Raw genomic sequence first — 24,703 nt, 5'->3', positions numbered from 1 at the left:
CTAGCAGCAATGGAGTTAATTGCAACACGTATGGAAACTCAAACTCTAGTATCTTGTAATAATTTTGAATGTTTTAAATATTAGCTCAAATTTAGCATCTTCACTTTTATAATTCATATCGTGATGCAATTCTCTTTAAGTAACAATAACCCAATTTTGGACCATGTACATGTAGCTTTAAGAATACCACAATTGGCAATTAATTTATGGATAGTTGGATACAAAGTTAGGATAGTGATTAGTGCTAAATTTGTGGCTTAATTATGGTCTGGAGCAGGCCAGAGGACTGCAAGTAATATGAATACAGAATCAAAACGAAACTCACCAATAATTGGCAGCTGTAGTCGTTATTTTTAACGGGCACTATTCTATTCATATTGTAGTATTCCCAAGAACATATATATTGTAACGGAGAGGAAAGCAACTACTGCATCTGGTCGTTTGGTGTACAACCCACACTCCCACAGGCCACATCCCTGATAAATAATTTATTCTAAACAATATCTGAATATGCAGCACAAATAAAGATGATTTTGATTCAATAGTGAAGCTGATCTAAACCGAGTATTAGAGTGCTTAAATTTGGCTTCATTATAAATGACGAGCTTCATTCATCGATTCAATGGCAATGAAAATTAAGTTCATACCAATGATGCATGGATCGACCTGACTGATCACTGGTGTCTGGTGGCCATGGCAATATTTCGAGGGATTGATCACTTTCTGTTCCATATATATCTAATGGAAAATTAAAGCTCATTTGTTTTTTTTGTTCGCGTGCACATTCCTCACCTGCAACCCACTACTAATTAACAACAAACTATTATAACTTATTAGTTTATACTTATCTAGGGGTCCCAAGGTTACATGCTCGATCAAGAGTATGAATACAGAACACAATATGTATTGCATATTGTTTGAATCCCTCAAGTAAATATGTAGGCACATATATGGGAAGGGGTTGAAATTCTTTTTGCAAACCAAACCCACTTCCATGCACATTTCTTTTGAAAAATTAATCACTGCAGAGGAGTATGGTTTATAAAAAATGGAATACCAATTTCAATTCTCATATGAAAATAATTGAGAATAAAATGAAGTGAACAGTAGTACTCATGCGTTCGACCTAACTCAGCAGTCTTCACATAAAATGTTGCAACCTAGCTAGAAATAACACAAAATGTTCGGACATTCTGAAATTGGGGAGAGTGTATTGAGTGCCTTGTAATGCACTAATCCGATAAGGCTTTGGAAAAAGTTGAAGAACCCAAAAAGACAAATAAACACACACACACACACAAAAACGTATTAAACTGTATATCCAATAATGCCCTTATATGGGAGGGATGTCAGTACCTTTTCTTTTTCACCAACATCCAATTCCACAGTATTATCAATTTGATTGATTTGTTTCAAAGATGATTCTATCATAACTATCAAAATGAATCCTTCTAATCATCTAGAGTTACAAGAAATTGAAAATAACAAGTTACAGAAGCAATACCAAAAATCTAGCAAAGTGTGATATCCAGAACTCAAAACCATCTTAAAAAAGAGGAGGATCTATATATGCATGGGATGTCACAGTGAATAATCAGAGAAGGAAATCAAAAGTAATTGTAAGGTATAAAACTGTTTATTTGTCAATATATCTGAAATCAATAGTAATTATAGTGCGATGCGAACTATATATTATGTCCTGAAAGTCTATGTAAGCTACCTAGCTATTATATCTGGCCATTGCCCAATACCCAAAAAATGGATCATAAGAGAATATGATATAGCTTAAAGAGTACCATAACTGGCCGCCTGGATATTTTGCATACACGATCACATACGATATTGATAGGTTCATAGGTATAGCTAGAACGTAAAGAAAAATAAAACGACAAGAAAGATTTCCAAAAGATGAAAGAAAGATGCCCCTTTTACAAAAGCTCTGTATGAAAAAGATCACATTTGCAAAAGAGAATCAATCCAGAGAATACCTGTCTGCACTCTCATCTGATCTATCCGACTCCATCTTTAAGGTAATTCCATATATGCTTAGCTAGTTTTCCACCAAGTACATTCATCAATATATTCAGTAATATATAGATACATAAGTAATATTTGATCAAGAACATTATTAAAGCTGAAATATGGGAAAGATGACACTGGTACAGCTCTGCAACTCCACACCACGCCCACTATAGCAACAAGTAATGCAAAACCATTATTTAATTAAAGGGAAAAAAATTTATATTCTTCTATTATATCCTTCTAAGTTCATGAAAACCCAATCTGATTGCTCTTAATAAACCCTAGGAGGAAGAAAATAAGCGAAGATAGATGAAACAAAAAGCAAAAGACTGGAGAAAACTCGCAGCCAAAATGAGAGAAAACATGCATAATCATGTACAAGTCAAAAGGAAATGATTAGCTTGCCGGTTCTTCCAAGAACAGTGTCAAATTAAGCCTAACAGTCAGTTAAACTCTCATCATTACACCAATCTGCAAGGCGATCGATCATCACGAACACATGTGTGTGTGTGTGTGTGTGGTGCGAAACTAATAGGAAATTAAGATCAATTGAAGCTCACCCACCTGAGTGAAGAAGTAGATCGAATCGGAGACTCGAAAGTAAGAGCATATAAAGCTACTATAGCAAAGATGGAATTGGAAGCAGCAATTGAGGGGAATGAAGCCTGGTCCGAGAGCCCAAACATATACATATACATACATATATATGCACAATTCAACATCAAATTATATTCTCTCCTGCCAAAGTTGGTGACCTCGTGCCAGACAACATTCCCCTTAAAGAACATGCTTCCTTTGTATTATATATCTCCGGCCAGAATTGATCCCGATCTCTGCACGACTGCACCTCGATCGTTCTAATTTCAGAAACCAGAGGTAAGAGAGAATACGTCGATGGAATTAATAGGGTAGGAGGAATTAGGGTTTGTGGTAGTTCCGATCGTACGTCATAATTAGATAGATGATTAATTATGAACACAATCATATCGATCCTCTGGTTCTGTGAGAAATTAAGGGCGGCAGATGCTGCATGGGGCCGGCGGTGGTCGATCGTGTTGGTCTCTGCACCAGCTGTAGGGTTAGGTTGGGCTACTTTTGTCTTTCGCTTAGTCTATAGGCACTCACTCATATGGTTTTTAATCATATGGTCAACGTCTACCGTCGGATCTGGATCGTTTTGTAATTATGGCTGATCACCTTTTTAATTCCTATAGTGTTATATTGATGAAAATGATAATCAAAGCGTACGGTTGTGATATATTTTACTGGATTATGAGACAATCTCATAATGATGATAGTAATTGTTAAACATCGACAAGCGTGGCCTGTGATCCACTCACTTATAAGTAATATTTTTATTTGTCACTTTTCCATTAATCCAATTTCCAATTTGGAAATTAGGACACAAGTCCAAGACCCATATTGAACACTTGGTAATTTCGATGGCAATACAAGGAATCCCAATTTGGGCTTATGATACGTGCCTACGTGGATATGCAATTGGAGAATGACCCTCTCTGATACCATGTTAAACAGCAACAAGCGTGGCCCGTGACCCACCATTGTACCGATACTGTCCAAACTTAATCACCTGTTAGGTGTTGGGTTTTAATCACAAAAGGCATCCGTACAATTGGGTGAGATCCACCCACTTAGAGCATCTCTAATGGAGTATTCAAAACACTTGTGTCAAATTCAAATTTGAAGGCTGACGTGGCAGTGTTATTTTTGCTGCACTCCTTCTCTAATGGATTGGTCAAATAATAGGAATATTTTATTTTCTAAATTGTTTTAATTACTTGTTCAAAACCAAATAAAAACAATTTTGTAAAATACAAACAGATAACATCATCATTTCTCTCTCCTCAACTTCTCCTTCTTCTCGACTTCTCTTCTGGTGTTTTTTTTTTTCTCTGTCTTTTTTACAAGAACAACATCAGATGCCCATTCTTGTAATCAATAGATTCCAAGATACAAAACCCATGAAACTAAAACACAGCAAGAGCAGATCCAAGCAACATCGCTGATCAAGCTTTCTGTTCCAATCTCTTTCTCCAAATCAAGCTTTGCCGCCGATCTCGATCATCATCTCAACATTGCAATCGCCGATCTACCACCGCAATCGACCATCATCTTGCTCTCTTTTTGAATTAAAATTGTTCTGAAACTCTACCATGAATGATTATGGTCTGGGATGAATGGAACAAAGAGAAGAGAAGGAAGGAGGGAGAAGAAGAGAAGAGGAAAGAAAGAAATTGACAGATTCGGGAGAACTGTCAAATTTGACAGAGAGAAGTGGAATGTCAAATCCACGTCGGATTTGACAGATCGGTTGAAGGATTTTTCTCTTTCATTTCTTACCGTTAAAGCTCCACCCTGTCAAATGACCACTCCGTTGGAGATGGTCTTATAAGTTATATTTTTATTTGTCACTTTTCCAATGTGGGATCTTTCCTCTCCAACAGTAATTGAGATAATAGTAATGGCCGCATAGGTGTACAACCAATATTAGCTAAAGACTAAGCTAGGTTTTGAGGAGTAAGAGAAACAATTACTATTAGTCAGAGTTTAATGAGAGATTTCAAAATTAATGGCACGTATATGTTTATGTCAAAACAAAGTTTTATCGAGTAAAAATAGTAATTATGAGTTTACCCACCGGATCAATTACCTTACCGGCCTCTAGGGTGGTCGGAAAATTCGAATTTGAGGTCTCATAATTTCATTAACATTACTATAGAGAAAAAACAACTAAAGCAATTGACAATTGAGTTCAATGAAATCAAAGATTTTACACAAACTTTGACACAATTATACAATTTTTTTTAATATATAGAGTAAGTGTGTCGAAGAGGAGAGGGTCTCACATTTTTTTATTTTATGATGATAAGAAGAAAACAGAAAAAATGAACTATAACACAAAATCTCTCGGAACTTCCCCTCCCAGCTGATTCAAATAGAATGCTTGGGACATAGACATGGGAATGCAATGATGCCAAATAGCAGAATCTCTATCCTAAAGATCAAAGATAGCTAATTGTCAACGGCAAAATTGGCTTCCCGGAAAACATATCAAAATCTGATGAACTTAATACCAGTAGCAAGAGCCTTAATATCAGCCACTAAAGATTTGAGTCTCCAAGGAACAGAGCCATTCTGAAGAATACAGTTTATGAGTAATTTTGAATCCCCTTCCACCCAAACCTGAGGCAAGTTATAAAACTGGATTGAGGGTCACGCATTGAGTTCCATTGGATTGTCTTTGTTTGCTTGTTTGGATAGAGGCTACCTTAGAGTATGTTGCTTTGAACACAATTTGGTATGTCTATAGAAAGCCCAAAAGTAGGTCATGAATCATTGATAGTTGGGCTAGAACAAGACCAAGGCAAAAATTACCACAATTGGGTCCGAAACAAACTGGCTTAGATCATGAATGCTAATTTGACCCAAATAATGATCATGATAATCATTGTCCACTCTAATCATGAGTTAACCCTACAAAAACAACTTCCACTTTTCGATTTGCCTTGTAGCTAGGTAGTTGTCCTTAGGCAAATACGGACCACCACGCCCTAATACGTTGGCGAAACGTGTCCTCCCAAATCACCTAAACTGCCTAGACCAAAAGAACAATGATGGATGATGAATTTGACAAGTTTAAACAGCAACAAGGAGTACCGAGTTTGCAAGGTTATCGATTATCCTATCCAGACTCCATACTTACCCCTAACGAAAAGAAATGCTTGCTCCTAAATCATAATCATGGACGTTTAAGACAAACCATGGAGTCGTTTTCACCAAACAGTTGGTGAGAAGTGGATGCTTATCCTATCATCACACGAAATAAAGCCTAGTACCCTGGACTTGGACAATGATTTTGATTTCGTCCCAACATATTAAATACTGCGACAAGACTATTGTGGAGCATACATAAAATATACAATGTCGAATTATAAAATAACACATGAATATCCTGTTTGAATACAATAACAAAGTGTGAGTTTTGAGATATGAGATATTATGTAACATCGGCATTAGTACTCTACCGAGAAAACAGAAGAGAAAACTAGGGTTTGGAAAGAGTGAAAGAGCAGTGGTCGCTCGTCCGGCGGCGCCTCCTCGTCGATCGGGGCTTCCCGCCTCAGCGACGAATGGCAGGTGTTGCCGGACGGGAGATGGGGGTCTTGGGACCTGCGATTTTGTCTTCTTTGCGGTGGTCGGGGCTTGACATTCTTCTTCTCTACTCTCAAGCAGAGGCGCAGGCCGGGAGGAGGAATTCGACGGCGACGCAGGCTTGGAACAAGGGGTCAGAGGCTAGATCGTGGAGGTGGTTTGCCATGGATCGTATGGCGCTGATCTCTGTTCGGAGGTGGGTCGCTCGGCGATGTTTGCATCGGTGGGTTCGGGCTCCTGGGAGGATAGACACAGATGGGTGGAGCGATTTCGTTCCGAGGTGGAAGAGCTCGGCGATTCCATTCTTGTTTCTCGGTGGTTTGGATTGGAGTGGATGTGGTTCCAGATCTAGTTCAGGCCGACGACAGGCAGGTGGATCGGTGTGGCTTGCGGTGTTGAATGGGTACCTCTAGGGTGGTGAGCTCGAAGGGCAAGAGTTGTGGCGGTGGTCTGCCGGCGGGCAAATTGGAGAGAGGGAAGTTGTTTGGTATAGCTTTGGTCTGGTGCGTGAAGGGATGGTCAATGTTGGTAGTTTCTTTCAGTTTTTTATTAGGGTTTTAGTTTCAGGTTTTTGGTTAGGTCGAATAAATCGTCCCTACTCTTTTGAGCTAGGGTTTGGAGGTTCTGGTCGTTTTGTGGAGCCATCTAATGGTGTTACTCCTGGGAACAATATGTTATGATCTCGATGCTGGTTGGTTATCAACGGAAAGGTGGATTTCCCTTGCACGTGGTCTGGAGGTTTATGGACACGGTGTGGAAGAGGGTGGAGTGGTTTGTCTGGATGTTGGTGACGAGGTCGTATCGTGACGCTCGAGATTGGTTATCGTTCTTTGTAGCCTGGGGTGATAGGCGGAAAACTTGGTTATGGGTTGGACCTTTTCGGTTCATGGATGTGGCTATTAGTGACGGACCCATAACTATGGATCTTGGTATGAATATGTGTCTTGGTGTTGATACCACAACCGGTTATTCCAATGCTTTGTAATTTTTTTGGTTATTAATAGATTATTTTCTTCTCAAAAAAAAATGTAACATCCTTCACTAAACGAATCGGTGTAATGTTTGTCGTATTATGTAACATCTTTCACTAAATTAGACGGTGTAGTGTTTGTCGTATTATAATAGTGATCGACCGTTAAGTTTTCTTTAATTTAAATTTCGTTAACTTGTCTTACATTTTCGATGTGAGATGTCCACAAAGCACATGTATCGGACGAATTAGTCATTGCCGATTTGCACTTTTCCCATCTTGTTTTGCAAGCCGAAAACGTTGGTTCGACTAATTGCCACATAAAAAGTCTGGAAATCACTTTCAATGTCATTTCAGTTTGAAACTACATATATAAAGTGCTTTTGGGAACCTGATGGAAAATGGTACTGCACTTTCTTTCTTGACAGATTTGTTAACGATAAGGGCTACCGTGGCGTGCAAGTGTGGCTCAAACCCTTCAATTCCAGCTTCGATCTCTCATTCTTTCAATGCAAACATTCATGTATATATGATGAGCGATCAAGCACGTCTTGTAGAGATTCGAGACAACTCTGCACCAGCTAAGTAAATGAGACGATAACAGTGAATAAACACAACCCAGAAAAGGACTGGACCTAAAAATTGACACATAAACTTATCGATTGAGAAGGACACTATACTCATGGCAAAAGCAGAGAACGAAGCCACTTTGTACAAATGCCCCACTGGTATCATTGGCTTTCAACGCAAAGCTTGCTAGCTGCTAGCTTTTCTTGTCTCCTCCCTTGATTTAACTCAACAATTCGACCTCTCCTTTGGCTCTATTAGGCGCCCACAAGTTCAATGAATATCTATCCTCGTTAGTGAGTGATGAAGTGTTCCAACCTTAACTACAATTCCATGCCAAAAATGTGACCGTCAAGTCCTCATAAGATGACAAACTATACAAGCCCTATAGATTCTATCATATTTTATAGCATGTGATATACCAAATTTTCACCGATTAGAAATAAAAACTGAAAAACAAGGAATATCATATATCCTACGGAGCATAATAAAGTTTTCACAGTATATACGGAAATTAAGCTTTTGAATTTTAATGTCCATGTGAATACCTTACAACATCAGTATTGCATGCATGCCCTCAAGGAAGTATGAATTGCTAGCTGGGTGTTTCTCCCATTGTCAAAAAGCACAAAACCAAATCGCCACCCTGTTATCGACACCTAATTATATTTTTAGCAATCTAGTGCAAGTTTCTTCTTTCCAGACACTGTAGTGTCGTGTATACGTATACATATAGCTTCTCAAACACCAAAAAGGTGAGCTTGCATGTATGTCATTGCCTGTAGAGTATTTCTAAAGATGGGAACTCAAAGAAAGCAACACTTTGTTGAATTCTAGTGAAGAAATAGGAAAGAAAGAAGATAAGAAAGAGAGGTCCACAAGGCATGAAATGCAGAGATCATTACGTGGCTTACGTTTGCTAACACCATTGGTTAAGACACTCCATCAATCAATAGTTCCAATTACAAGAAAGCAACCGCGTTACTTTGTTTCAATTCCTAACTATATATTCTACAAGCTAACATCATTGCCAAGATTCCAAAGCACATTCACCTTAATAATGGAGAGGGAAGTAGAAAGCCTAGAGACCCATTCTACTGCGAAAAGGAAGAAGAATAACAAGAGCCTGAATAGTAGGAGGTTTAGTGATGAGCAGATCAAGTTGTTGGAGTCGATATTCGAAGCAGATTCGAAGCTTGAGCCAAGGAGGAAAGTGCAGGTGGCAAGAGAGCTGGGGCTGCAGCCGCGCCAGGTTGCTATATGGTTTCAGAACAGAAGAGCTAGATGGAAGTCGAAGCAAATCGAGCAAGACTTTAGAACACTCAGAAATGAGTATGACTTGTTAGCATCTAAGTTTGAGTCTTTGAAGGAGGAAAAGCAATCCTTGCTTATACAGGTAACAACCCTTCTTCAACATTTGTAGCATTAAAAATGGATATAGTTTTAACATCTAGTTTGCTTTGATTTCAAACAGTTGGAGAAGCTAAATGATCTCATGGGAAAATCAAAAGTTCATGAAGAGAGCATGGATGGTAAAGATTTGGAAGGCTCAAGTAACAAAGACGGAGATTGTGAGACTACAGAAGAAAAGCCAAGTCACTTACAGTCCCACAAGAATTTTGCAAGTGATGATGTTGGGAATGAAGGTCATGAGCAGCTTATGAACATGTGTCAAGTAGGAGCTATAGTGTCACCTGAAGATTGGCACAGATTTGATTCAGGCGGTCTGTTTGATCCGCCGCGTAGCAGCAGTGCTACTTCACAATGGTTAAATTTCTGGATTAACTAAAAGGTTGGAGCTCTTGGATATGGATATTTGGTTTGAAGATTTTTACTCATGTGTTGAGTCCTTCAAACCAAGCATGAGTATGTTATATGTATATATATGGATCATGTATGGCTTCACTATTAAGCATCCTAATCTAAGGTAGACTTGACATGCAGTTTCTACTGATTTCGCCTCAAAGAAGGAAGAACAATTTGAGACAGACTACTTCGAGTCCAGATAACGCAGAAGAATGATCGTAGCAAGGATGTGCTTAATTGCTTGTTTGTCCTTAAATGAGTGTATGTATGCATGTAAATGTGTTTGTGAGATTGTGATCCATGACGTCAAGCATGTAATTTGTAGAGTGTATTAATTGCAAGTTTGCAACCATTGCATGAATAGAAAAGCAGTGGAATTCTTTCATCTTATGAACTTCCACACAAGCCTTGCCAATTCATATTCTTATTCTCTTTAGCTTCTGATAAATCAAGAGAATATATAACTTCAATTCTTCAAAAACTAATATCACAGATAATCTTCGCCAGCATATCCAACATATAATAACTATATATACAGGCCTTGCCACCTTCCCTTCTATATAGACAGTTCACGCTTCAAACCAGAATGATCATCACAATTTCCATGTACTCAAAACGATCAGTAATCACAAATCTGGCATTTGAAATTTACAGCTTTACATATCTGTGAAAAACTATTATTATATCTAGCTTCAGTTTCTGTCAACATAATATGAAGACAGTTTGGCCGAGTGGTCTAAGGCGCCAGATTTAGGCTCTGGTCCGAAAGGGCGTGGGTTCAAATCCCACAGCTGTCAAAATATGGTTGTCACATTTATTTATTTTTTCGCTGTTTTTTTTTTCTTTGTTATCTTTCTCACTCCATCCTATTTCTGACCACATAGTCACATACATAATCATTAGACACACTCCTTCCCAAACTTTCCAACTCTTACAAGCATCAAATACCACAAATCTGATGGGTTGCTTAACCTTAAAAGCTACATCCTATTTCACCTGTTCAACTGACACTTCCCTTCCTTCTCTACCCTTCAAGCCCCTCAAGCTACCTCCCTTCTGGCCATGGCAAAAGCTCAAGGTGGGCCCTCTCAGTGTGTCTCCAATGGGGTTTGGAACTTGGGCTTGGGGCAACCAGCTTCTCTGGGGCTACCAAGAATCAATGGACAGTGAGCTTCAACAGGTTTTCAATCTTGCTGTCGATAATGGCATCAACCTTTTTGACACGGCAGATTCTTATGGAACCGGAAGGTTGAATGGCAAGAGTGAAAAGCTGCTTGGAAAGTTCATTAGAGAATTTCAAGGTCTGCTATTGTTTTTTATCTAACGTATAGATGGTGTATCATAAAATGTCTCATAGATTTGATTCGTGATCAGGGCAAAAGCGGAAGGACATTGTGATTGCTACCAAGTTTGCAGCATACCCTTGGCGCCTAACACCAGGCCAATTTGTGAATGCTTGCAAGTATATACTCTTCTCATTGTGATTTGATTGTGTTCTATACGAAACAAAATAAGAAAAACAAGTGTGGATTGTGCAGTGCCTCGCTAGATCGGATGCAGATTGAACAAATCGGAATAGGACAGTTACATTGGTCGACTGCAAATTATGCTCCTTTGCAGGAACGAGCTCTTTGGGATGGTTTAGTTGCAATGTATGATAAGGTAAGCCTTGTGGCTTCATTCTAAACCAATCTTTTATAATAACTAGAGATTGGTTTTGCTGATAGAGATGAGTACCATTCAGGGTTTAGTTCAAGCTGTTGGGGTCAGCAACTATGGACCTAAGCAGCTCCTAAAGATTTATGAGTACCTCAAAGCCAGAGGAGTCCCCTTGTGCTCAGCTCAGGTATAATAGCTAGTGCTTTAGTGCAAATCCTATTGCACATTGCTGTGCACTGAAACTGTTGATGATATTAGAACGATTCTAGGTGCAATTTTCTTTGTTAAGCGTTGGAGAAGATCAGTTGGAGATCAAGAATATATGCGACTCTCTGGGTATTCGCCTGATTGCTTATAGTCCTTTAGGACTTGGAATGCTTACCGGGAAATATACACCCTCGAATCTTCCAAGCGGCCCTAGGTGCATGGTTTCTCCATCTACCCTTCTGTCAGTTCCGTAAATTTGCTACATTGTTAGCTTAGTTTGTTTACAGGGTAGCTTTAATTCTGCAGGGGTTTCCTGTTCAAGCAAATTCTTCCAGGACTGGAGCCTTTGTTGAAATCACTTAAAGAAATTGCGCAGAAACGGAACAAAACTATACCACAAGTAATTCCACATCTTATACCCATTGCCAACATGTTCACAGATAGACGTTGCATAACTAAGAAGCCCAACACCGGGTTGATTTTTCGGTTTGTAGGTTGCCATAAATTGGTGCATTTCAAAGGGAACCATACCCATACCAGGAGTCAAGACGGTGAAACAAGTAGAAGAAAATTTGGGTGCTCTAGGTTGGCGCCTCAGTTCACAGGAGCTGCTTCAGTTAGAATATGCAGCACGCGAATCACCCCAAAAGATGATCCAAAACATTTTCCAAACAAGGTGAATAACTTTGATGTTTCTAATGGTACTCATCACTGAATACATCCCTGAACAGGTGAATTTCGGACAGAAACGGGAAGCGCTTCTGCTATTTGTTGGCAAACACGAGAAAGACACTTACAATCATACTTCCTTACTTGGTGGTTTGAGAATTTCATTTGTTCTATAAGATCTCAATTAGTACAAGTGTTTGATGTAATGATATTCCAGCTTCTCTAGATCTTTCAATTGAACATTCTGTTCACAAAAATTGGTATCCAGTTCTATGGCACTTTCCTCTAGGTTTAAGAGCTAGAGATCATTGCTAAAACACCACATAACCAAACAAAAACTAAAGAAACATAGGCCATGTCAAAATTGAAAGTTTGCCATTACACAAAATAAGGTTCAGACGTCATCAAGAGATAAAGCAAACATAAGAAACTAGTAATCCAAAAGGATTTAAGTTCAAACATATTGATGTTACTAAAGATTCTAACAGCAAACATAATGTTTCCAGTTCTTCCATAAGCTGCATTCCACTGAAGCAATTCAATGTCTACTTGATCTTCTTCTTTGGCCTCAGCTGCATTCAAACAGAAATATGACCAAATTAAGAGATGAACGGCACCAAAAAAACAAAAACAAAGATACTGAGGAGGTAAATAGATCAAACAAGGCAACAATCTATATGGGATATATACCTGGTTGCTGTGTCCACACTTCTTCTTCCTGCAGTTGACAGCACGGGGGTGAAGGCGTGCGTAGCACCTGTTCATACACAGAGACTTATGAGTAACCCAGAGTGCATTACATGATGACGCAATGTGAATCAAGGATAGCATTTTAAGTCAAGATTCAATGGGTCCAAACACACAAGTGTACCGTTGAAAAAATCTCAAAACTATAAATCAACAGAAATAATCACATTTTCAGTTCCAAAAGGAAAGTCACAAGTATAACCATTCAAAGGCAGTCTTTGATCTCAAACACATTAAAAACGCACAATCAAAGTTTCTTTCCAGGAATTTGAGCACCATTGTGAATAGCCATACAATATGGGAACAAGTTAAAACTTTCATCGAAAAATGGAAACTCACTTGCGGCAGATCATCTTCTCTTGGTTGTACTTCCTAGCCAATGCCATGAGAGAAGGCTCAATAATACCACCACGGAGCCTCAGAACCAAATGCAGAGTTGATTCTGCGACAAACAAAAGCACCAATTCCATAAACCAACAACACTACATAGCATCACCACTAAACAACTTATTGCAACAAACAATCTTCCTTCACGCTCCGACTTTAGAATTTCTAGACTGTTCTCAATTCAAATCCTTGGTTAATTCATCGATTTCATAAAGAGTTCAAATCATTTGCATTCGATGCTCACCCTAACCTAATCCAATTTACAGTTCAACAATCACGAAACTAAACATTTCAATATCAAATCCAATACTCTATGAACAAATTCAAAGCATTCAAAGCACAAAGCAAAAGATGAACGAAGACTGACCTTTCTGAATGTTGTAATCGGCAAGAGTACGGCCATCCTCGAGCTGCTTTCCGGCGAAAATGAGCCTCTGCTGGTCCGGCGGGATACCTAAACAAACCAAAAGACTCAACTAAGCCCTAGAATTACAGCAAAACTCCGGCGAGCAAGTAATTTCAAAGTTCAGAGAGTGAGATTACGGCCGGTGGCTTACCTTCCTTGTCCTGGATCTTGGCCTTGACGTTGTCGATGGTGTCGCTGGACTCGACCTCAAGGGTGATGGTCTTCCCAGTTAGGGTTTTCACAAAGATCTGCATCTTTCTCTGGCTCTGTATCTCTCCCTCTCTCTCTCTCTCTGCGGCTAAAGTCTCTCTGCTCTGGGGTTTCGGAGTTTGTTGTTTATATACTGTGACGGATTAGGGTTTCGCTTATCGGAATGGAAGATGGGCTTTTTTTATATGTATAGTGTGAGGCCCATAGCTAGCCCAAACATGAGTATCCCCAATTTGGCCCGCGTTCGTGTTTTTGTTTTTTGGTTTATATTGGAAGAAATCGGAATTCTAGCCCAATTGACAATATGGTGTTTCTAAATGTACCTAGCAAATATCTAAATACACCTAGCAAATTTTTTACAACATTTTCCTATAATACCCTTTTCTTTAATTAAACCCAGCAAAATTTATACAATCTGACAAAGAATATCAAACTTCTTTCTGCGAATCCTTCATTTTTTTCAAAGCAGAAAGCGGTGATTGTGCTACATTGAGGAATCTTCTGCAGGACTATAAGTACGCTTCTGGACAACAGGTAAATTACCAAAAGAGTTGTATTTCTTTCAGTAAGAATGTTGATATGACTATACAGGATGAGATCTCTGCATCATTGGGTGTTATGAGGGTTGAAAAACATGACAAGTATCTTGGGTTACCGACAAAACTCAGTTACTCGAAAGAAGAGGCTTTTGGTTTTCTTAATGAGAAGATTCGGACTCGGACTCAAGGGTGGAGGGAGAAGACTCTTAGTGTTGCCGGAAAGGAAATCCTTATCAAGACTATCGCGCAGACAATTCCTTCTTATGTGATAAGTTGTTTCGAGCTACCAAAACATATATGTAATGAGATGCATAGACTGATGGCTCAATTTTGGTAGGGGGGGGGGGGGAGGGGATGATACGGAGAGAAAGATCCATTGAGTTTCTTGGGAGAAGCTTTGTTGCCCTAAAAATGAAGGAGGCTTGGGTTTTCGGAACATGTATCATTTTAATTTGGCACTCTTGGCCAAACAAGGTTGGCGGTTGATTCAAAATCTAAACTCTATTATTACTAGACTTCTTAAAGAAAAATATTTTCCTAATTGCTCTTTTATGGAGGCTTAAGTCAAGGGGGGTGACTCCTACACCTGGAGAAGCATCATATCGGGGAGGGAAGTGTTGAAGAAAGGACTATGATTTCAGGTGGGTGATGGAAGTGGTATTTCAGTTTTGAAGGATCCCTGGATAGCGTTACCACTTTCTTTCAAACCTTTTTCTCCCATAATGGAAGGGACGGAGGACTTTATGGTGGCAGACCTCATAGATAGGGAGAATGGAGAATGGTTACTAGACTTGTTGGATGAACTTTTCACAAATGGGGAGGTTGAGAATATTGCTTCTATTCTATTAAGTCTCAGGGGGAAGACAGATTAATTTGGCGTTTTGACAGTAGAGGTATTTACAATGTTAAAAGTGGCTACTATGTGTTTAACAAGGCACAAACTGCTTTGGAAAAGGCTACTTATTCTGTGGCCGTGGAGGCTGGAGCTTGGCGGCGGTATTGGCAAATGATATGGGGAGCTAATGTGCCTCCAAAGGTGAGAGTTTTTATGTGGAGGCTACTTAAAGAGATTTTGCCAACTAAGAGTGCTCTAGCTAAGATCCATATCCATGATTTACGTTGCATGTTCTACATGGGGAACATTGAAATAGGTATCCATCTTTTTAAAAATTGCCCTGCTTTACTTTGTTTTTGGTTATATGGGCCCTTGAAGTTGAATGCCTTGAAGCACCCAGCCACATGCATTACAGAGTGGACGTTGGACATGCTAGATGAGTTGACCAATGATCATAGAAACTTCTTCTTTGTGGGCTTGTGGGCAATATGGAGGGAAAGAAATAAAATGGTTTGGAATGATGCTACGTTCCAACCTATGTTTCTAATTAATTGGGCTGTTCATTTCTTGAATGATTACCAGAAATATCATCCTAAAGCTGTGAAGAAAAAGAAGAGGCCTTTAACCAAATGGCAATGCCCACCTAGTGGTAGGATGAAAATCAATGTGGATGGGGCTTTTAGAGTGGATAATGGTTGTAGAGGCATTGGTGTAGTGGTTAGGAACGACGCTGGTATGGGAATTGCTGCTCTGGCTAGACCTTTTCTACATGCTCACTCAGTCCTAAATAAGCTAAGGCATGTAGAGCGGGTCTTCTACTTGGTATTCACCAAGGTTGGTCTGAAATTGACATTGAAAGCGACTCTGCCATTCTGATTGCTGCGCTCAATAGTTCGAAGCAGGATTTCTTTGAGGTAAGTCGGATTTTAGATGATTGTAAAGATTATTTTAATGTTTTTCAGTCAGTTAGAATTCTTCATATTTACCGTGAAGCAAATGGTGTTACTGATAGACTTGCACACCTTGCTAGTTTGTTTGCTATTGATGATGTTTGGTTAGATGAGACTCCTGCTATTATTCAGGATGTTCTCTACGCGGATTATTGTAAGTGTTTTCCTGTAGCACGGGGTTCAGATTTTATGTCCCCCTCATTGCAAAATCCTACTATTAATATAATAAATGAAATCAGGCGTGGGGCTGAGCCTCCCAGCTAGGCTGGGTTCCAAACCTCTTTCTCCAAGATAATCTGAAGTTTATCGCAAATTTAAGCATGTTTTTGCTTTTATCAATTATCGCAACATTCATTTGCAACATTAATTAGGAAATAATACCCCGTGATGACAATAATAATTATTTGCATTCTGCTCTCAAACCACCACCGATGAATTATGTTGAATAGCATATATATAATACATTACTGAATTAGAACTGAACAACACAAATGAAAAGTCTACCATACACTGTTCTCTGATGTTATATTCGTGAGCCTTTACTCTGTTAGATCAGGTAAAGAAGAAGAAAAAACACACAAGACAAAAAACAAACCTAATTTAAGGAAAAAGTCGTGTACTTCATCAGTTGATCTAAAGCATCTCTGTCATTTGTGTCAAGAGAGAGTTGGGGCAGGGAACTGTGAAGATCTACAAAGAGACTTGCAACAGTTTAAGCATCCCTTTCTCCAATCCATTAATTGACCGATTGTTAGTATCAGAGAGTCTATCGGGTGTTTGGTATTTTTCGTCAAGGTATATGGGTTTTGCTGGGTTTAGAAAATGGCATTATAGGAAAACTTGCTGGGTGTAGTTAAAAATTCTATAAATTTACTGAGTGTAAAAAAATTCGCTTAGTGTATTTAGATATTTGCTGGATACATTTAGAAAGATCTTTGACATTTCATTTCAGTGACTGACCAGACTACCAAATCACTGAAGTTTTTAGTGGTGCGATTTTACTTGACATGTGTAAGTGTGAAACACATGAACTAAGAGACAGCTAAAAAAAAAAAAAAGACATTTTATCATATTGTTCGCTACTCATTTGAAATAGGAATAAAATTGCATGTGATTTATAATCTGGATATATTCTATCGGTGCTTCTTACTAATTGTCATGATGCACTAAAAGGCACTAAAGCTAATGTGACCACTAAAGTACCATCCAGTTGGAAAACATAGGTGCCATTACAAAGAATGGTATACTTTAACCAAAGGACTACGGATTCTCATCACACGCCCTTTTTCTTATCCACTCTTGACACCAACACGTACTCTCATTCTAATTCTTTGAGTGTGCTTGCGAACTTGTTAAGTAAACATATTGTTTACGATTTTACTGACGGAACTATATAACAAACTTCTTCGGAGCCATGCTTGCGAACTTGTTAAGTAAACATATTGTTTACGATTGTACTGACGAAATTATGTAACAAACTTCTTCGGAGCCGTGCGTTGAGCACAGAGCGAACCATAAAATACGCCTCTTCGGCCCATTAGTGAGCCCAACCGCGCGTTTCTTTGGATTTGCCGCGCAGTTCAGTTCAGTTAAAGTCACTTAACTACCCGTCACGGCTTTGAAATTCGGGTCCGGTCGGTCATTTTCCGAACCGCGAATATAAGCGCATGGCCTCCACTCTCTCACTCTCATCGTCTCTCCGTTATTTCCTCCCCCCAACGCGTACATCTCACGCGCCGGTGATCCCTCTCTTCGCGTCGCCGAGACTCCGACAGCGCTCGATCAAACCCCTCCGCGCGAATCTCAAGGCCCCGATTTCCGCATTGGGATCATCATCGCCGTCGGCGTCGTCAACGGCTGGGATGGCGGGTCAGAACAAGAAGAAGGTGGAGGTGTTTGACTCGGAGGAGCAGCTGGCGGTGCAGCTGGCCAAGTACACCGCCGACCTATCGGATAAGTTCTCCAAAGAGAGAGGCGCCTTCACCGTCGTTTTGTCCGGTGGCTCGCTCATCAAGGCTCTCAGGTAAGAACAGAGAGAAAGAAATGTGACCCCATATCTAGAGTTAAACGTCGTCGTTTTGTGATTTTTCAGGGTTTTGGATTTTGCAGGAAATTGTGTGAAGCGCCGTATTTGGATTCTGTGGAATGGGGCAAGTGGCATGTGTTATGGGTTGATGAGAGAGTGGTGCCAAAGGATCATGAGGACAGTAACTACAAGCTTGCTCTTGATGGGTTCCTCTCTAAGGTGTATATATATATGCGTTAAAGTTCTGTGCTTTTGTTCTGAAATTTAAGTCAAGACTGTGTTTTTTGGGATTTCTAGAATGATGAAATTTTTGGCAGATTGGTTTATGCTTGTGAATTGTAGAAATTGATCTGTGATTAGGTAAATATTGCTTCTGCGGTGTGTTTAGCAATGAGAGAAACATATGAAAGTTTGAAACTTTCAGCCGATAATCTGAAAATTAGATTCGAGAGAGCAATGCAGTGTTTCGGTTAAAGAATAGCTTACTTTACCTAATAGACAGTGTGGGATGTTTGGGAGATGTTATTGTAAGTGAGTTTTAGTAGAAGATGATGATGTCGTGTTAGTGATTGTGTCACACAGTCGAAACTGTAATTAGTTGGTGGTTTATCCCTTAAGGGCATTCGCTTCTGGACTTGAGTGAAAGCGTTTTGGTTAAGTTGGTTATGCTTATGTACTTGTGTAATGATAGTTATAAGTGCTTTTGTGTAAAATTTCAAGTCTGCGTGTGGTATATATGTTTTAACATGTGCTTGCTGAATTCAACTATAGGCTTACTGAATGTTGGTATTGTTTTAGGTACCGATTCCCGCAGGCAATGTTTATGCCATTAATGATGCACTTTCAGCTGAGGGTGCAGCAGATGATTATGAGACCTGTCTCAAACATTTGGTTACCCAGGGTGTGCTAGCCACTTCAAAAGCTACTGGGTTTCCAAAGTTTGATCTTATGCTTTTGGGAATGGGTCCAGATGGGCATGTTGCTTCTCTATTCCCTGGTCATCCTCTTGTCAATGAGAAGGAGAAATGGGTCACCTTTATTAAGGATTCACCAAAACCACCGCCAGAGAGAATTACTTTTACATTTCCAGTGATCAACTCGTCTGCATATATTGCAATGGTTGTCAATGGGGCTGGTAAATCAGGTGCTGTGCAGACGGCTCTTGGAAATAGTGAGAACTCTGCTACTTTGCCTGTTCAATTGGTTGCACCGGAAGATGAATTGACTTGGTTCTTAGACAAGGAGGCTGCTTCGAAGCTGTAGAAAGGAAAATTATCTATAGGCTTGTGAGTTGTTGCATCTGATATATTAGTACAATGTTGATCATGTAATGTGTGCTTTGCAGCAGAAATCACTGTGATTCACTGCTGGCTTTTCTTAGCTACTGTAACAGTAAGAAGTGGTGACCCTTTTTGGTTTTCCTGGTGTTGCAATAAGAACTAAAATAAAATGGTGTGTTCCATTATTCAGTCGTGAATAGAACCTTGTTCTCATCTATCTCCCTTTATCTCTCCCTATCAATTATATGTTCATGTAATTTTGGAAGGCAAACACTTAGTATACCCTGCTTTTCTCTCCCTTACAATTCTATATTCATGTTAATTTGGAAAGCAAACACTTAAAATTCCTGCTTTGGCTGGATTTCTTGGTCTTCTGCAATAGTGAAGCTATCCATCATTCATTCACTTTTGGTTTCCATAGTCTTGCAATTAGAACTTTGTAGCTTGCCCCGTGTTTCTTCCAAGTTTCTTGCTTTTAGGGACAAATGTGCGAAGATGTCCTCTTTCTTATTGATTTGTTTCTGTGACACACAGGTTAAGGTTCACTTGCTTTGCTTCATGAACCATTCTTGTACAGGTTCAATTACTGTCATCTTTATAGCTTTATGTCTTCTTTGGTTTCTGAACTTACGTTGAAGGCTGGGAAATGTGAATGCGTTTTAAAGTTTTCATCTTGAATTAAGTTTTGAGATTCTCAGCATCTATGAGATGTATGCAATTCATGTTTTTCATCATTTGGTTCTGGCATTCTTCAATCATACAATGCTTAGTACTGGACTGGATTTCAGTTACGTATAAGAGTAAGCTTAATTCTCCTTGAATTGATACTGTCCATTTCTCGAAGCACATGTATAGACAACCAATGCCTGACTTGAGCACATGAGTGGAAAGAAGCACCATCCACTTGGCTCTAACAAGTTTAGTTTAGTTGAGTACATTATACAGTGTTCATCTGAGAGGCGTAAGAGTAACATGTGGGTGTACCCTTTTGTTTCTTTCTCTTTTCCGTATAAATAAAGCTCACTTTGGTTTCTGAACTTGCATTCAAGTCCTCAAAAATATCTTCTTGCTCCTCTCTTTCTTGCAATGGATGTTTGGCCATAGAAGAAGATAAGTTTATTTTTCTAAGAACGTGGTAGATCTTCTGCTCACGTTCATGGTATAATAGCTAGCCAACGAACCACATTTTCACGCATGGTTGAGAATTAATGGTGTCTAGCTAAACTCTAAACCAAGGACTACGGTCTTTATTTTCGATGCTGCGATCTAGATCTACAAAACACATCATCTTCATTCATCATCCAGATGAACCCCAAGTTCAAATGTATATGCAGTGGGATCATATCAATAATAATGCATTGAAAGCAGGGGCGTAGCCAAGACAAAGGCTACTTGGGCTACAGCCCAAGGGAAAATTTGGCCCAAAATCGATCAAGTATGGGTATAGCCCAAAAAAAAAAAAAAAAAATATACTTCTGCAGTTCTGCTTGGTCGATTCTCAGTTTTTCCCCTTCTCCGGTTTCTCCCCCATTTGCTTCCCCCTTCCAGAGTTCCAGAGTTCCAGCCTCCAGGTTCGATTTGCTAGTTCCGGCAGTCCGCCGAGCCACGGCCACCTCCACGGCTCCACCGCTCGTCCGCTCCACGCCTGTGCCGCTGTGCGACTCCTTCAGTCCTTCTGTCCTTCAAGGCTTCAATCCGACTGTGCGACTCCGTCTGTCGACTCTCAGGCTCTCAGAGTCTCAGCTCTCCTCTCCCAGTCTCCGATTCTCCCCCGTGGGCCGTCAGCCGTGGGCTGTCAGGTATTGGATTTTTGTTGATTGATTATCAATTTATCATTGCTGATTTGCTGATGGGTATCATGGGTTGTTGATGATGGGTAATGGGTTGATAATTGGGATTTGGGAATTGGGAATGTTTTGGATTTTTGGTTGATTGAATGATTGATTGTGTGGGATATTCCCAGATGATGTAGGTGAGTAGCAGAGTAGGTCGACTCTCAGGCCGTCAGGCGTCTCATCTGTCCTCTTCTTCGGTTCTCCCCCGTGTGCCGTGGGCTGTGGTGCAGTGGCACTGTCCCCATTTGCTTCCCCCTTCCAGCCTTTAAGAGTTCCAAATCCCAGGTATTGGATTTTTGTTGATTGATTATCATTGCTGTCTGCTGATGGGTTGTGGTTGATAATTGTAGTGGGAATGGGTTGTTATGTTGTTGAATGTTTGATAATTGATTGTCATTGCTGATGGGTAATTCATTGTGTTAATTGTTATATTGAAATGTATGTATATATATTATAGGTATTGCCGTATTGAATAAAAATGACGGATCGCCGAAAACCCAAGCGTTACAAAAATATTCTTTCATGGTTTACAAGTGACACTCCATCAAGTGGTACTGGGAATGAAATTGGGAGTGGGAGTAGGAGTAGAAATGTGACTGAGAATTATGTGAATGATGTTCCTATAAACACTGCTCCACCTAGTCCACTAGAAGAGTGTCGTGATGAAAGAATTGAGATAGAACAAAATGTTGATGTTAGTTCTCTTGAGCGATATCAGAGAAGAAGAAATTGCAGAGTTAGTGGCTGCTGGTACACTTGGTACAGGAACAGGGGCTAATCAGGCTTGCACTTTGCAACGAGCAGGGGCTACTCGTTGGGGTTCACATCTTCGATCTATATCAAGTTTGATTAAATTATTTGGAGCCACCCGAACAACTCTGGTACACTTGGTTGCAAACGGACCAAATAAAGTACAAGGAGAAGCAAAGAGTGTAGGTAAGGCTATGGAGCGTTTTGATTTTGTGTTTTGCTTGCTTTTGATGCATGATGTCATGAAGATTACTGACTTTCTTTGTCAGTCATTGCAAAAAAAAGCCATAGACATTTTGAATGCTCTAAACTTTCTTTCAATAACAAAATCAAAACTCCAAGATATGAGAGAAGATGGTTGGGATAATTTGGTTATGAGGGTTGCATCATTTTGTTGTGAGTATGATATTATTATGCCGGATATGTCTTCTCCTTACAAGAAAGGTATAAGGGCTTCTGAACAAAATATTACAAATGAGCATTATTATCGGGTCAATATACTTAATGCTGTAATAGATTTTCAATTGGCAGAGTTGGATAGTAGATTTCAAGATAATTCGTTGGAGCTTCTTGTTCTTAGTGCTACATTTGATTCTCGTGATAATTTTGTTTCATTCAAATCTGAAGATGTTTGCAATCTTGCTTTGAAGTTTTATTCTCAAGATTTTACATCATCTGATATGCATGCTCTAGACATGGAGTGTGGGTATTTTCTAACAGATATTCAAAGGGATGCAAGATTTTCCAACACAAATTCTGTGTCTGATTTGTGTCGGAGGTTAGTTGAATCAAGAAAGTCTGCATTCTTTCCAATGATTTACAGGTTGATTTGCCTTGTTCTGACTCTGCCAGTTTCTACAGCAACAACAGAGAGAGCATTTTCATCTATGAACATCATAAAAAACAGACTTCGAAATAAGATGGAAGATGACTTTCTTGATGATTTGATGGTTCTCTACATTGAAAAAGACTTTGCCGATAGTATTGATAATGATTCAGTAATTACTGAATTTGAAGTTAGTGGGCCTCGGAGGGTACGATTCAGATAGATTTATGTTTGTAATTTTTAATTTACGGGGTTTTGGTTTTATGTCCCCCCCATTGTATGTTTTGAATAATAAAGGCGTGAGGATGAGCCTCCCACTGGGTTCCAAACCTTAAAAAAAAGAAGAGTTCTTCGCAAAATTTTTGTATGTATAAAATTAGCCTAACCCTTCTGGCATTCCTGGCTACGCCCCTGATTGAAAGTTCATCAATTTCCTAAAGTAAACTTTGCTTGGTCGAAAATAGTACTGAATAACCTTCGGAGAAGAGGGTTTTAACTTTAATTGGAACCAAGTAATATCGATTACCAACTAAATTCATAATGATCTTGACATCAGTGGGGAGAACAACTAATGATGGTGTAACCATTATGGATTACATCTCCATCAATACCTCAATAAAATTGCTTAGAAGGCCTAAAATAGCTACTTTTTAAGGATGGTGGCTTTTTTAAAAAGTTACAGATTGATGGGAACTGCTGCATTCTCATATCAGCATGCAGGTTTGAATAGGTCGAGTTATTGAGACAGAGTCTGCCCAGAGGCGTGTTCTAGTTGTGTAGTCACTGTCCGCAATCCCCATATATGCATGGAGTCGATCTGGGTCTGAAATCTTACATATGCTGATCTAGAATCTCTTTCATGATTGTAATAGTTCTGGTTGGTGATAAAAGAAGAGAATTTAAAGTGTGTAGGGCATGCAACATACCTTGGATTTATTCATGCCCATTGTATGATTAAAGCTCGCCATTCATCATTTTGCATGTCTTATGATGTAACTACTCGAAAACTTCTACCATGTTCCGAGCATGTTTTATGTCAATTTTTTCATCAAATTTGATGATAGATCGAGAAATTAGGTGTATGTTATATAATAAGAGTCGTATCTTTTTTGGAAAATGGCTAATTAAGGAGATGCTAGTTAGTTATTACTTTTATAGGATCGAATACATAAGAAGAAAGAAGATTGTATTCCTTCTCTTCTTTTCTTTTTTTTCATTGCTATGCTCGATAAAAGTATTCTCCATTCTCCATTTTCTTTCCTTTTCTTCTCAATCTTTGCTTTCTCTTTTCTGAAAGAACATAAAAGAAACACATCCGGTCAATTAGTGCTTGATTTGCTTTCTGTCTCTAGGCTCTCTCCACTTTTGGTTAACAATGAATGCAATAACGATTTTGCATATAAACTTGCTTTGACTACTGTTTAGTGTTATGATAAATTCCACTACAGTTCTGTTCAACAAGAAATTTATACCTAAAATAAGAACGAAAAACTCTATAAATATCCCAATTGAATGTGATGTTTAAGGTACCATTAGAATAAAAAAAGGTAAAATCATGCCAATTATGAATAGGTCTGTGATGCTTAAACAGTCCTTAATCAACATCATAGGGGTTGGTGTTTGGCCTCATTGAAATTTTCTTTCCATTTGTTTACTACGTCCAATAACACTGCGCCCAATTTTGTTGACCCTATCTTTTCTTCGTTGTGAAAGGTTTAGCGAACAATTCGTCAAATTTCACAAAATACCGTCATTACTGTTAGTGGTGCAAACACCAATTTTTTCTTTAACTTACTATCAAACCTCTCTCTTTCACACGAATTGGAAGAGTTTGAAAAT

General features: G+C 39.2%; 5 protein-coding genes, 1 long non-coding RNA gene and 1 other non-coding gene across 9 annotated transcripts; 5 read left to right on the top strand and 2 right to left on the bottom strand.

The window, feature by feature from the left end:
* Positions 1–347: 347 nt before the first annotated feature.
* On the bottom strand, positions 348–3,140 carry LOC112182445. The gene is made up of 2 exons (XR_002929451.2): positions 2,587–3,140; positions 348–2,189 (listed from the first exon to the last, which is right to left on the bottom strand). It is a non-coding gene; the product is annotated as an uncharacterized LOC112182445 (long non-coding RNA).
* Positions 3,141–8,737: 5,597 nt separating this feature from the next.
* On the top strand, positions 8,738–9,906 carry LOC112184303 (homeobox-leucine zipper protein ATHB-12). Of its 2 annotated transcripts, XM_024322576.2 has the most exons (3): positions 8,738–9,128; positions 9,207–9,524; positions 9,677–9,906. In XM_024322576.2, the coding sequence occupies exons 1-2, from the start codon at positions 8,793–8,795 to the stop codon at positions 9,519–9,521; spliced, it is 651 nt and encodes a 216-aa protein (XP_024178344.1). In that variant the 5' UTR covers positions 8,738–8,792; the 3' UTR covers positions 9,522–9,524; positions 9,677–9,906. The 2 variants fall into 2 exon arrangements, with proteins under 2 accessions (XP_024178344.1, XP_024178336.1); XM_024322568.2 differs by having other exon boundaries at positions 8,740–9,128; positions 9,207–9,906.
* A 349-nt stretch (positions 9,907–10,255) lies between these two features.
* On the top strand, positions 10,256–10,335 carry TRNAL-UAG. Its single transcript has one exon. It is a non-coding gene; the product is annotated as a tRNA-Leu (tRNA).
* Positions 10,336–10,417: 82 nt separating this feature from the next.
* On the top strand, positions 10,418–12,284 carry LOC112184297 (pyridoxal reductase, chloroplastic). Its single transcript, XM_024322564.2, has 7 exons — positions 10,418–10,839; positions 10,913–11,000; positions 11,077–11,200; positions 11,283–11,384; positions 11,467–11,618; positions 11,711–11,804; positions 11,899–12,284. Exons 1-7 carry the CDS (start codon positions 10,497–10,499, stop codon positions 12,082–12,084), a joined length of 1,089 nt encoding a protein of 362 aa, XP_024178332.1. The 5' UTR covers positions 10,418–10,496; the 3' UTR covers positions 12,085–12,284.
* A 128-nt stretch (positions 12,285–12,412) lies between these two features.
* Positions 12,413–13,933, bottom strand: LOC112184319 (ubiquitin-60S ribosomal protein L40). The gene is made up of 5 exons (XM_024322583.2): positions 13,765–13,933; positions 13,575–13,661; positions 13,160–13,262; positions 12,764–12,830; positions 12,413–12,645 (listed from the first exon to the last, which is right to left on the bottom strand). Exons 1-5 carry the CDS (start codon positions 13,865–13,867, stop codon positions 12,619–12,621), a joined length of 387 nt encoding a protein of 128 aa, XP_024178351.1. The 5' UTR covers positions 13,868–13,933; the 3' UTR covers positions 12,413–12,618.
* Positions 13,934–17,657: 3,724 nt separating this feature from the next.
* On the top strand, positions 17,658–19,670 carry LOC112184291 (probable 6-phosphogluconolactonase 4, chloroplastic). Its single transcript, XM_024322557.2, has 3 exons — positions 17,658–18,170; positions 18,257–18,392; positions 18,972–19,670. Exons 1-3 carry the CDS (start codon positions 17,815–17,817, stop codon positions 19,434–19,436), a joined length of 957 nt encoding a protein of 318 aa, XP_024178325.1. The 5' UTR covers positions 17,658–17,814; the 3' UTR covers positions 19,437–19,670.
* Positions 19,671–20,647: 977 nt separating this feature from the next.
* LOC121050044 lies at positions 20,648–23,157 on the top strand. 2 transcript variants are annotated; one of them, XM_040508620.1, is made up of 3 exons: positions 20,648–21,252; positions 21,417–21,573; positions 21,746–23,157. In XM_040508620.1, the coding sequence occupies exon 3, from the start codon at positions 21,975–21,977 to the stop codon at positions 23,085–23,087; it is 1,113 nt and encodes a 370-aa protein (XP_040364554.1). In that variant the 5' UTR covers positions 20,648–21,252; positions 21,417–21,573; positions 21,746–21,974; the 3' UTR covers positions 23,088–23,157. The 2 variants fall into 2 exon arrangements, with proteins under 2 accessions (XP_040364554.1, XP_040364536.1); XM_040508602.1 differs by having other exon boundaries at positions 21,417–23,157.
* Positions 23,158–24,703: the final 1,546 nt, after the last annotated feature.

Source organism: Rosa chinensis, chromosome 1, assembly GCF_002994745.2.
Source record: "Rosa chinensis cultivar Old Blush chromosome 1, RchiOBHm-V2, whole genome shotgun sequence".
Taxonomy (NCBI): domain Eukaryota; kingdom Viridiplantae; phylum Streptophyta; class Magnoliopsida; order Rosales; family Rosaceae; genus Rosa; species Rosa chinensis.
Note: the sequence above shows the minus strand (reverse complement) of the source record. Positions and strands in the feature narration are given on the sequence as shown.

Bases quoted from the DNA above. Each gene is read 5' to 3' on its own strand.
- LOC112184303 (XM_024322576.2), top strand. From the start codon at position 8,793: ATGGAGAGGGAAGTAGAAAGCCTAGAGACCCATTCTACTGCGAAAAGG. The intron at 9,129-9,206 runs GTAACAACCCTT...GATTTCAAACAG, and splicing joins AGCAATCCTTGCTTATACAG to TTGGAGAAGCTAAATGATCT.
- LOC112184297 (XM_024322564.2), top strand. From the start codon at position 10,497: ATGGGTTGCTTAACCTTAAAAGCTACATCCTATTTCACCTGTTCAACT. The intron at 11,001-11,076 runs GTATATACTCTT...TGGATTGTGCAG, and splicing joins CAATTTGTGAATGCTTGCAA to TGCCTCGCTAGATCGGATGC. The intron at 11,619-11,710 runs GTGCATGGTTTC...TTAATTCTGCAG, and splicing joins AATCTTCCAAGCGGCCCTAG to GGGTTTCCTGTTCAAGCAAA.
- LOC112184319 (XM_024322583.2), bottom strand. From the start codon at position 13,867: ATGCAGATCTTTGTGAAAACCCTAACTGGGAAGACCATCACCCTTGAG. The intron at 13,662-13,764 runs GTAAGCCACCGG...TGGTTTGTTTAG, and splicing joins CAAGATCCAGGACAAGGAAG to GTATCCCGCCGGACCAGCAG. The intron at 12,831-13,159 runs GTGAGTTTCCAT...GTGTATGAACAG, and splicing joins GAGAAGATGATCTGCCGCAA to GTGCTACGCACGCCTTCACC.
- LOC112184291 (XM_024322557.2), top strand. From the start codon at position 17,815: ATGGCCTCCACTCTCTCACTCTCATCGTCTCTCCGTTATTTCCTCCCC. The intron at 18,171-18,256 runs GTAAGAACAGAG...TGGATTTTGCAG, and splicing joins TCGCTCATCAAGGCTCTCAG to GAAATTGTGTGAAGCGCCGT. The intron at 18,393-18,971 runs GTGTATATATAT...GTATTGTTTTAG, and splicing joins TTGATGGGTTCCTCTCTAAG to GTACCGATTCCCGCAGGCAA.
- LOC121050044 (XM_040508620.1), top strand. From the start codon at position 21,975: ATGTTGATGTTAGTTCTCTTGAGCGATATCAGAGAAGAAGAAATTGCA.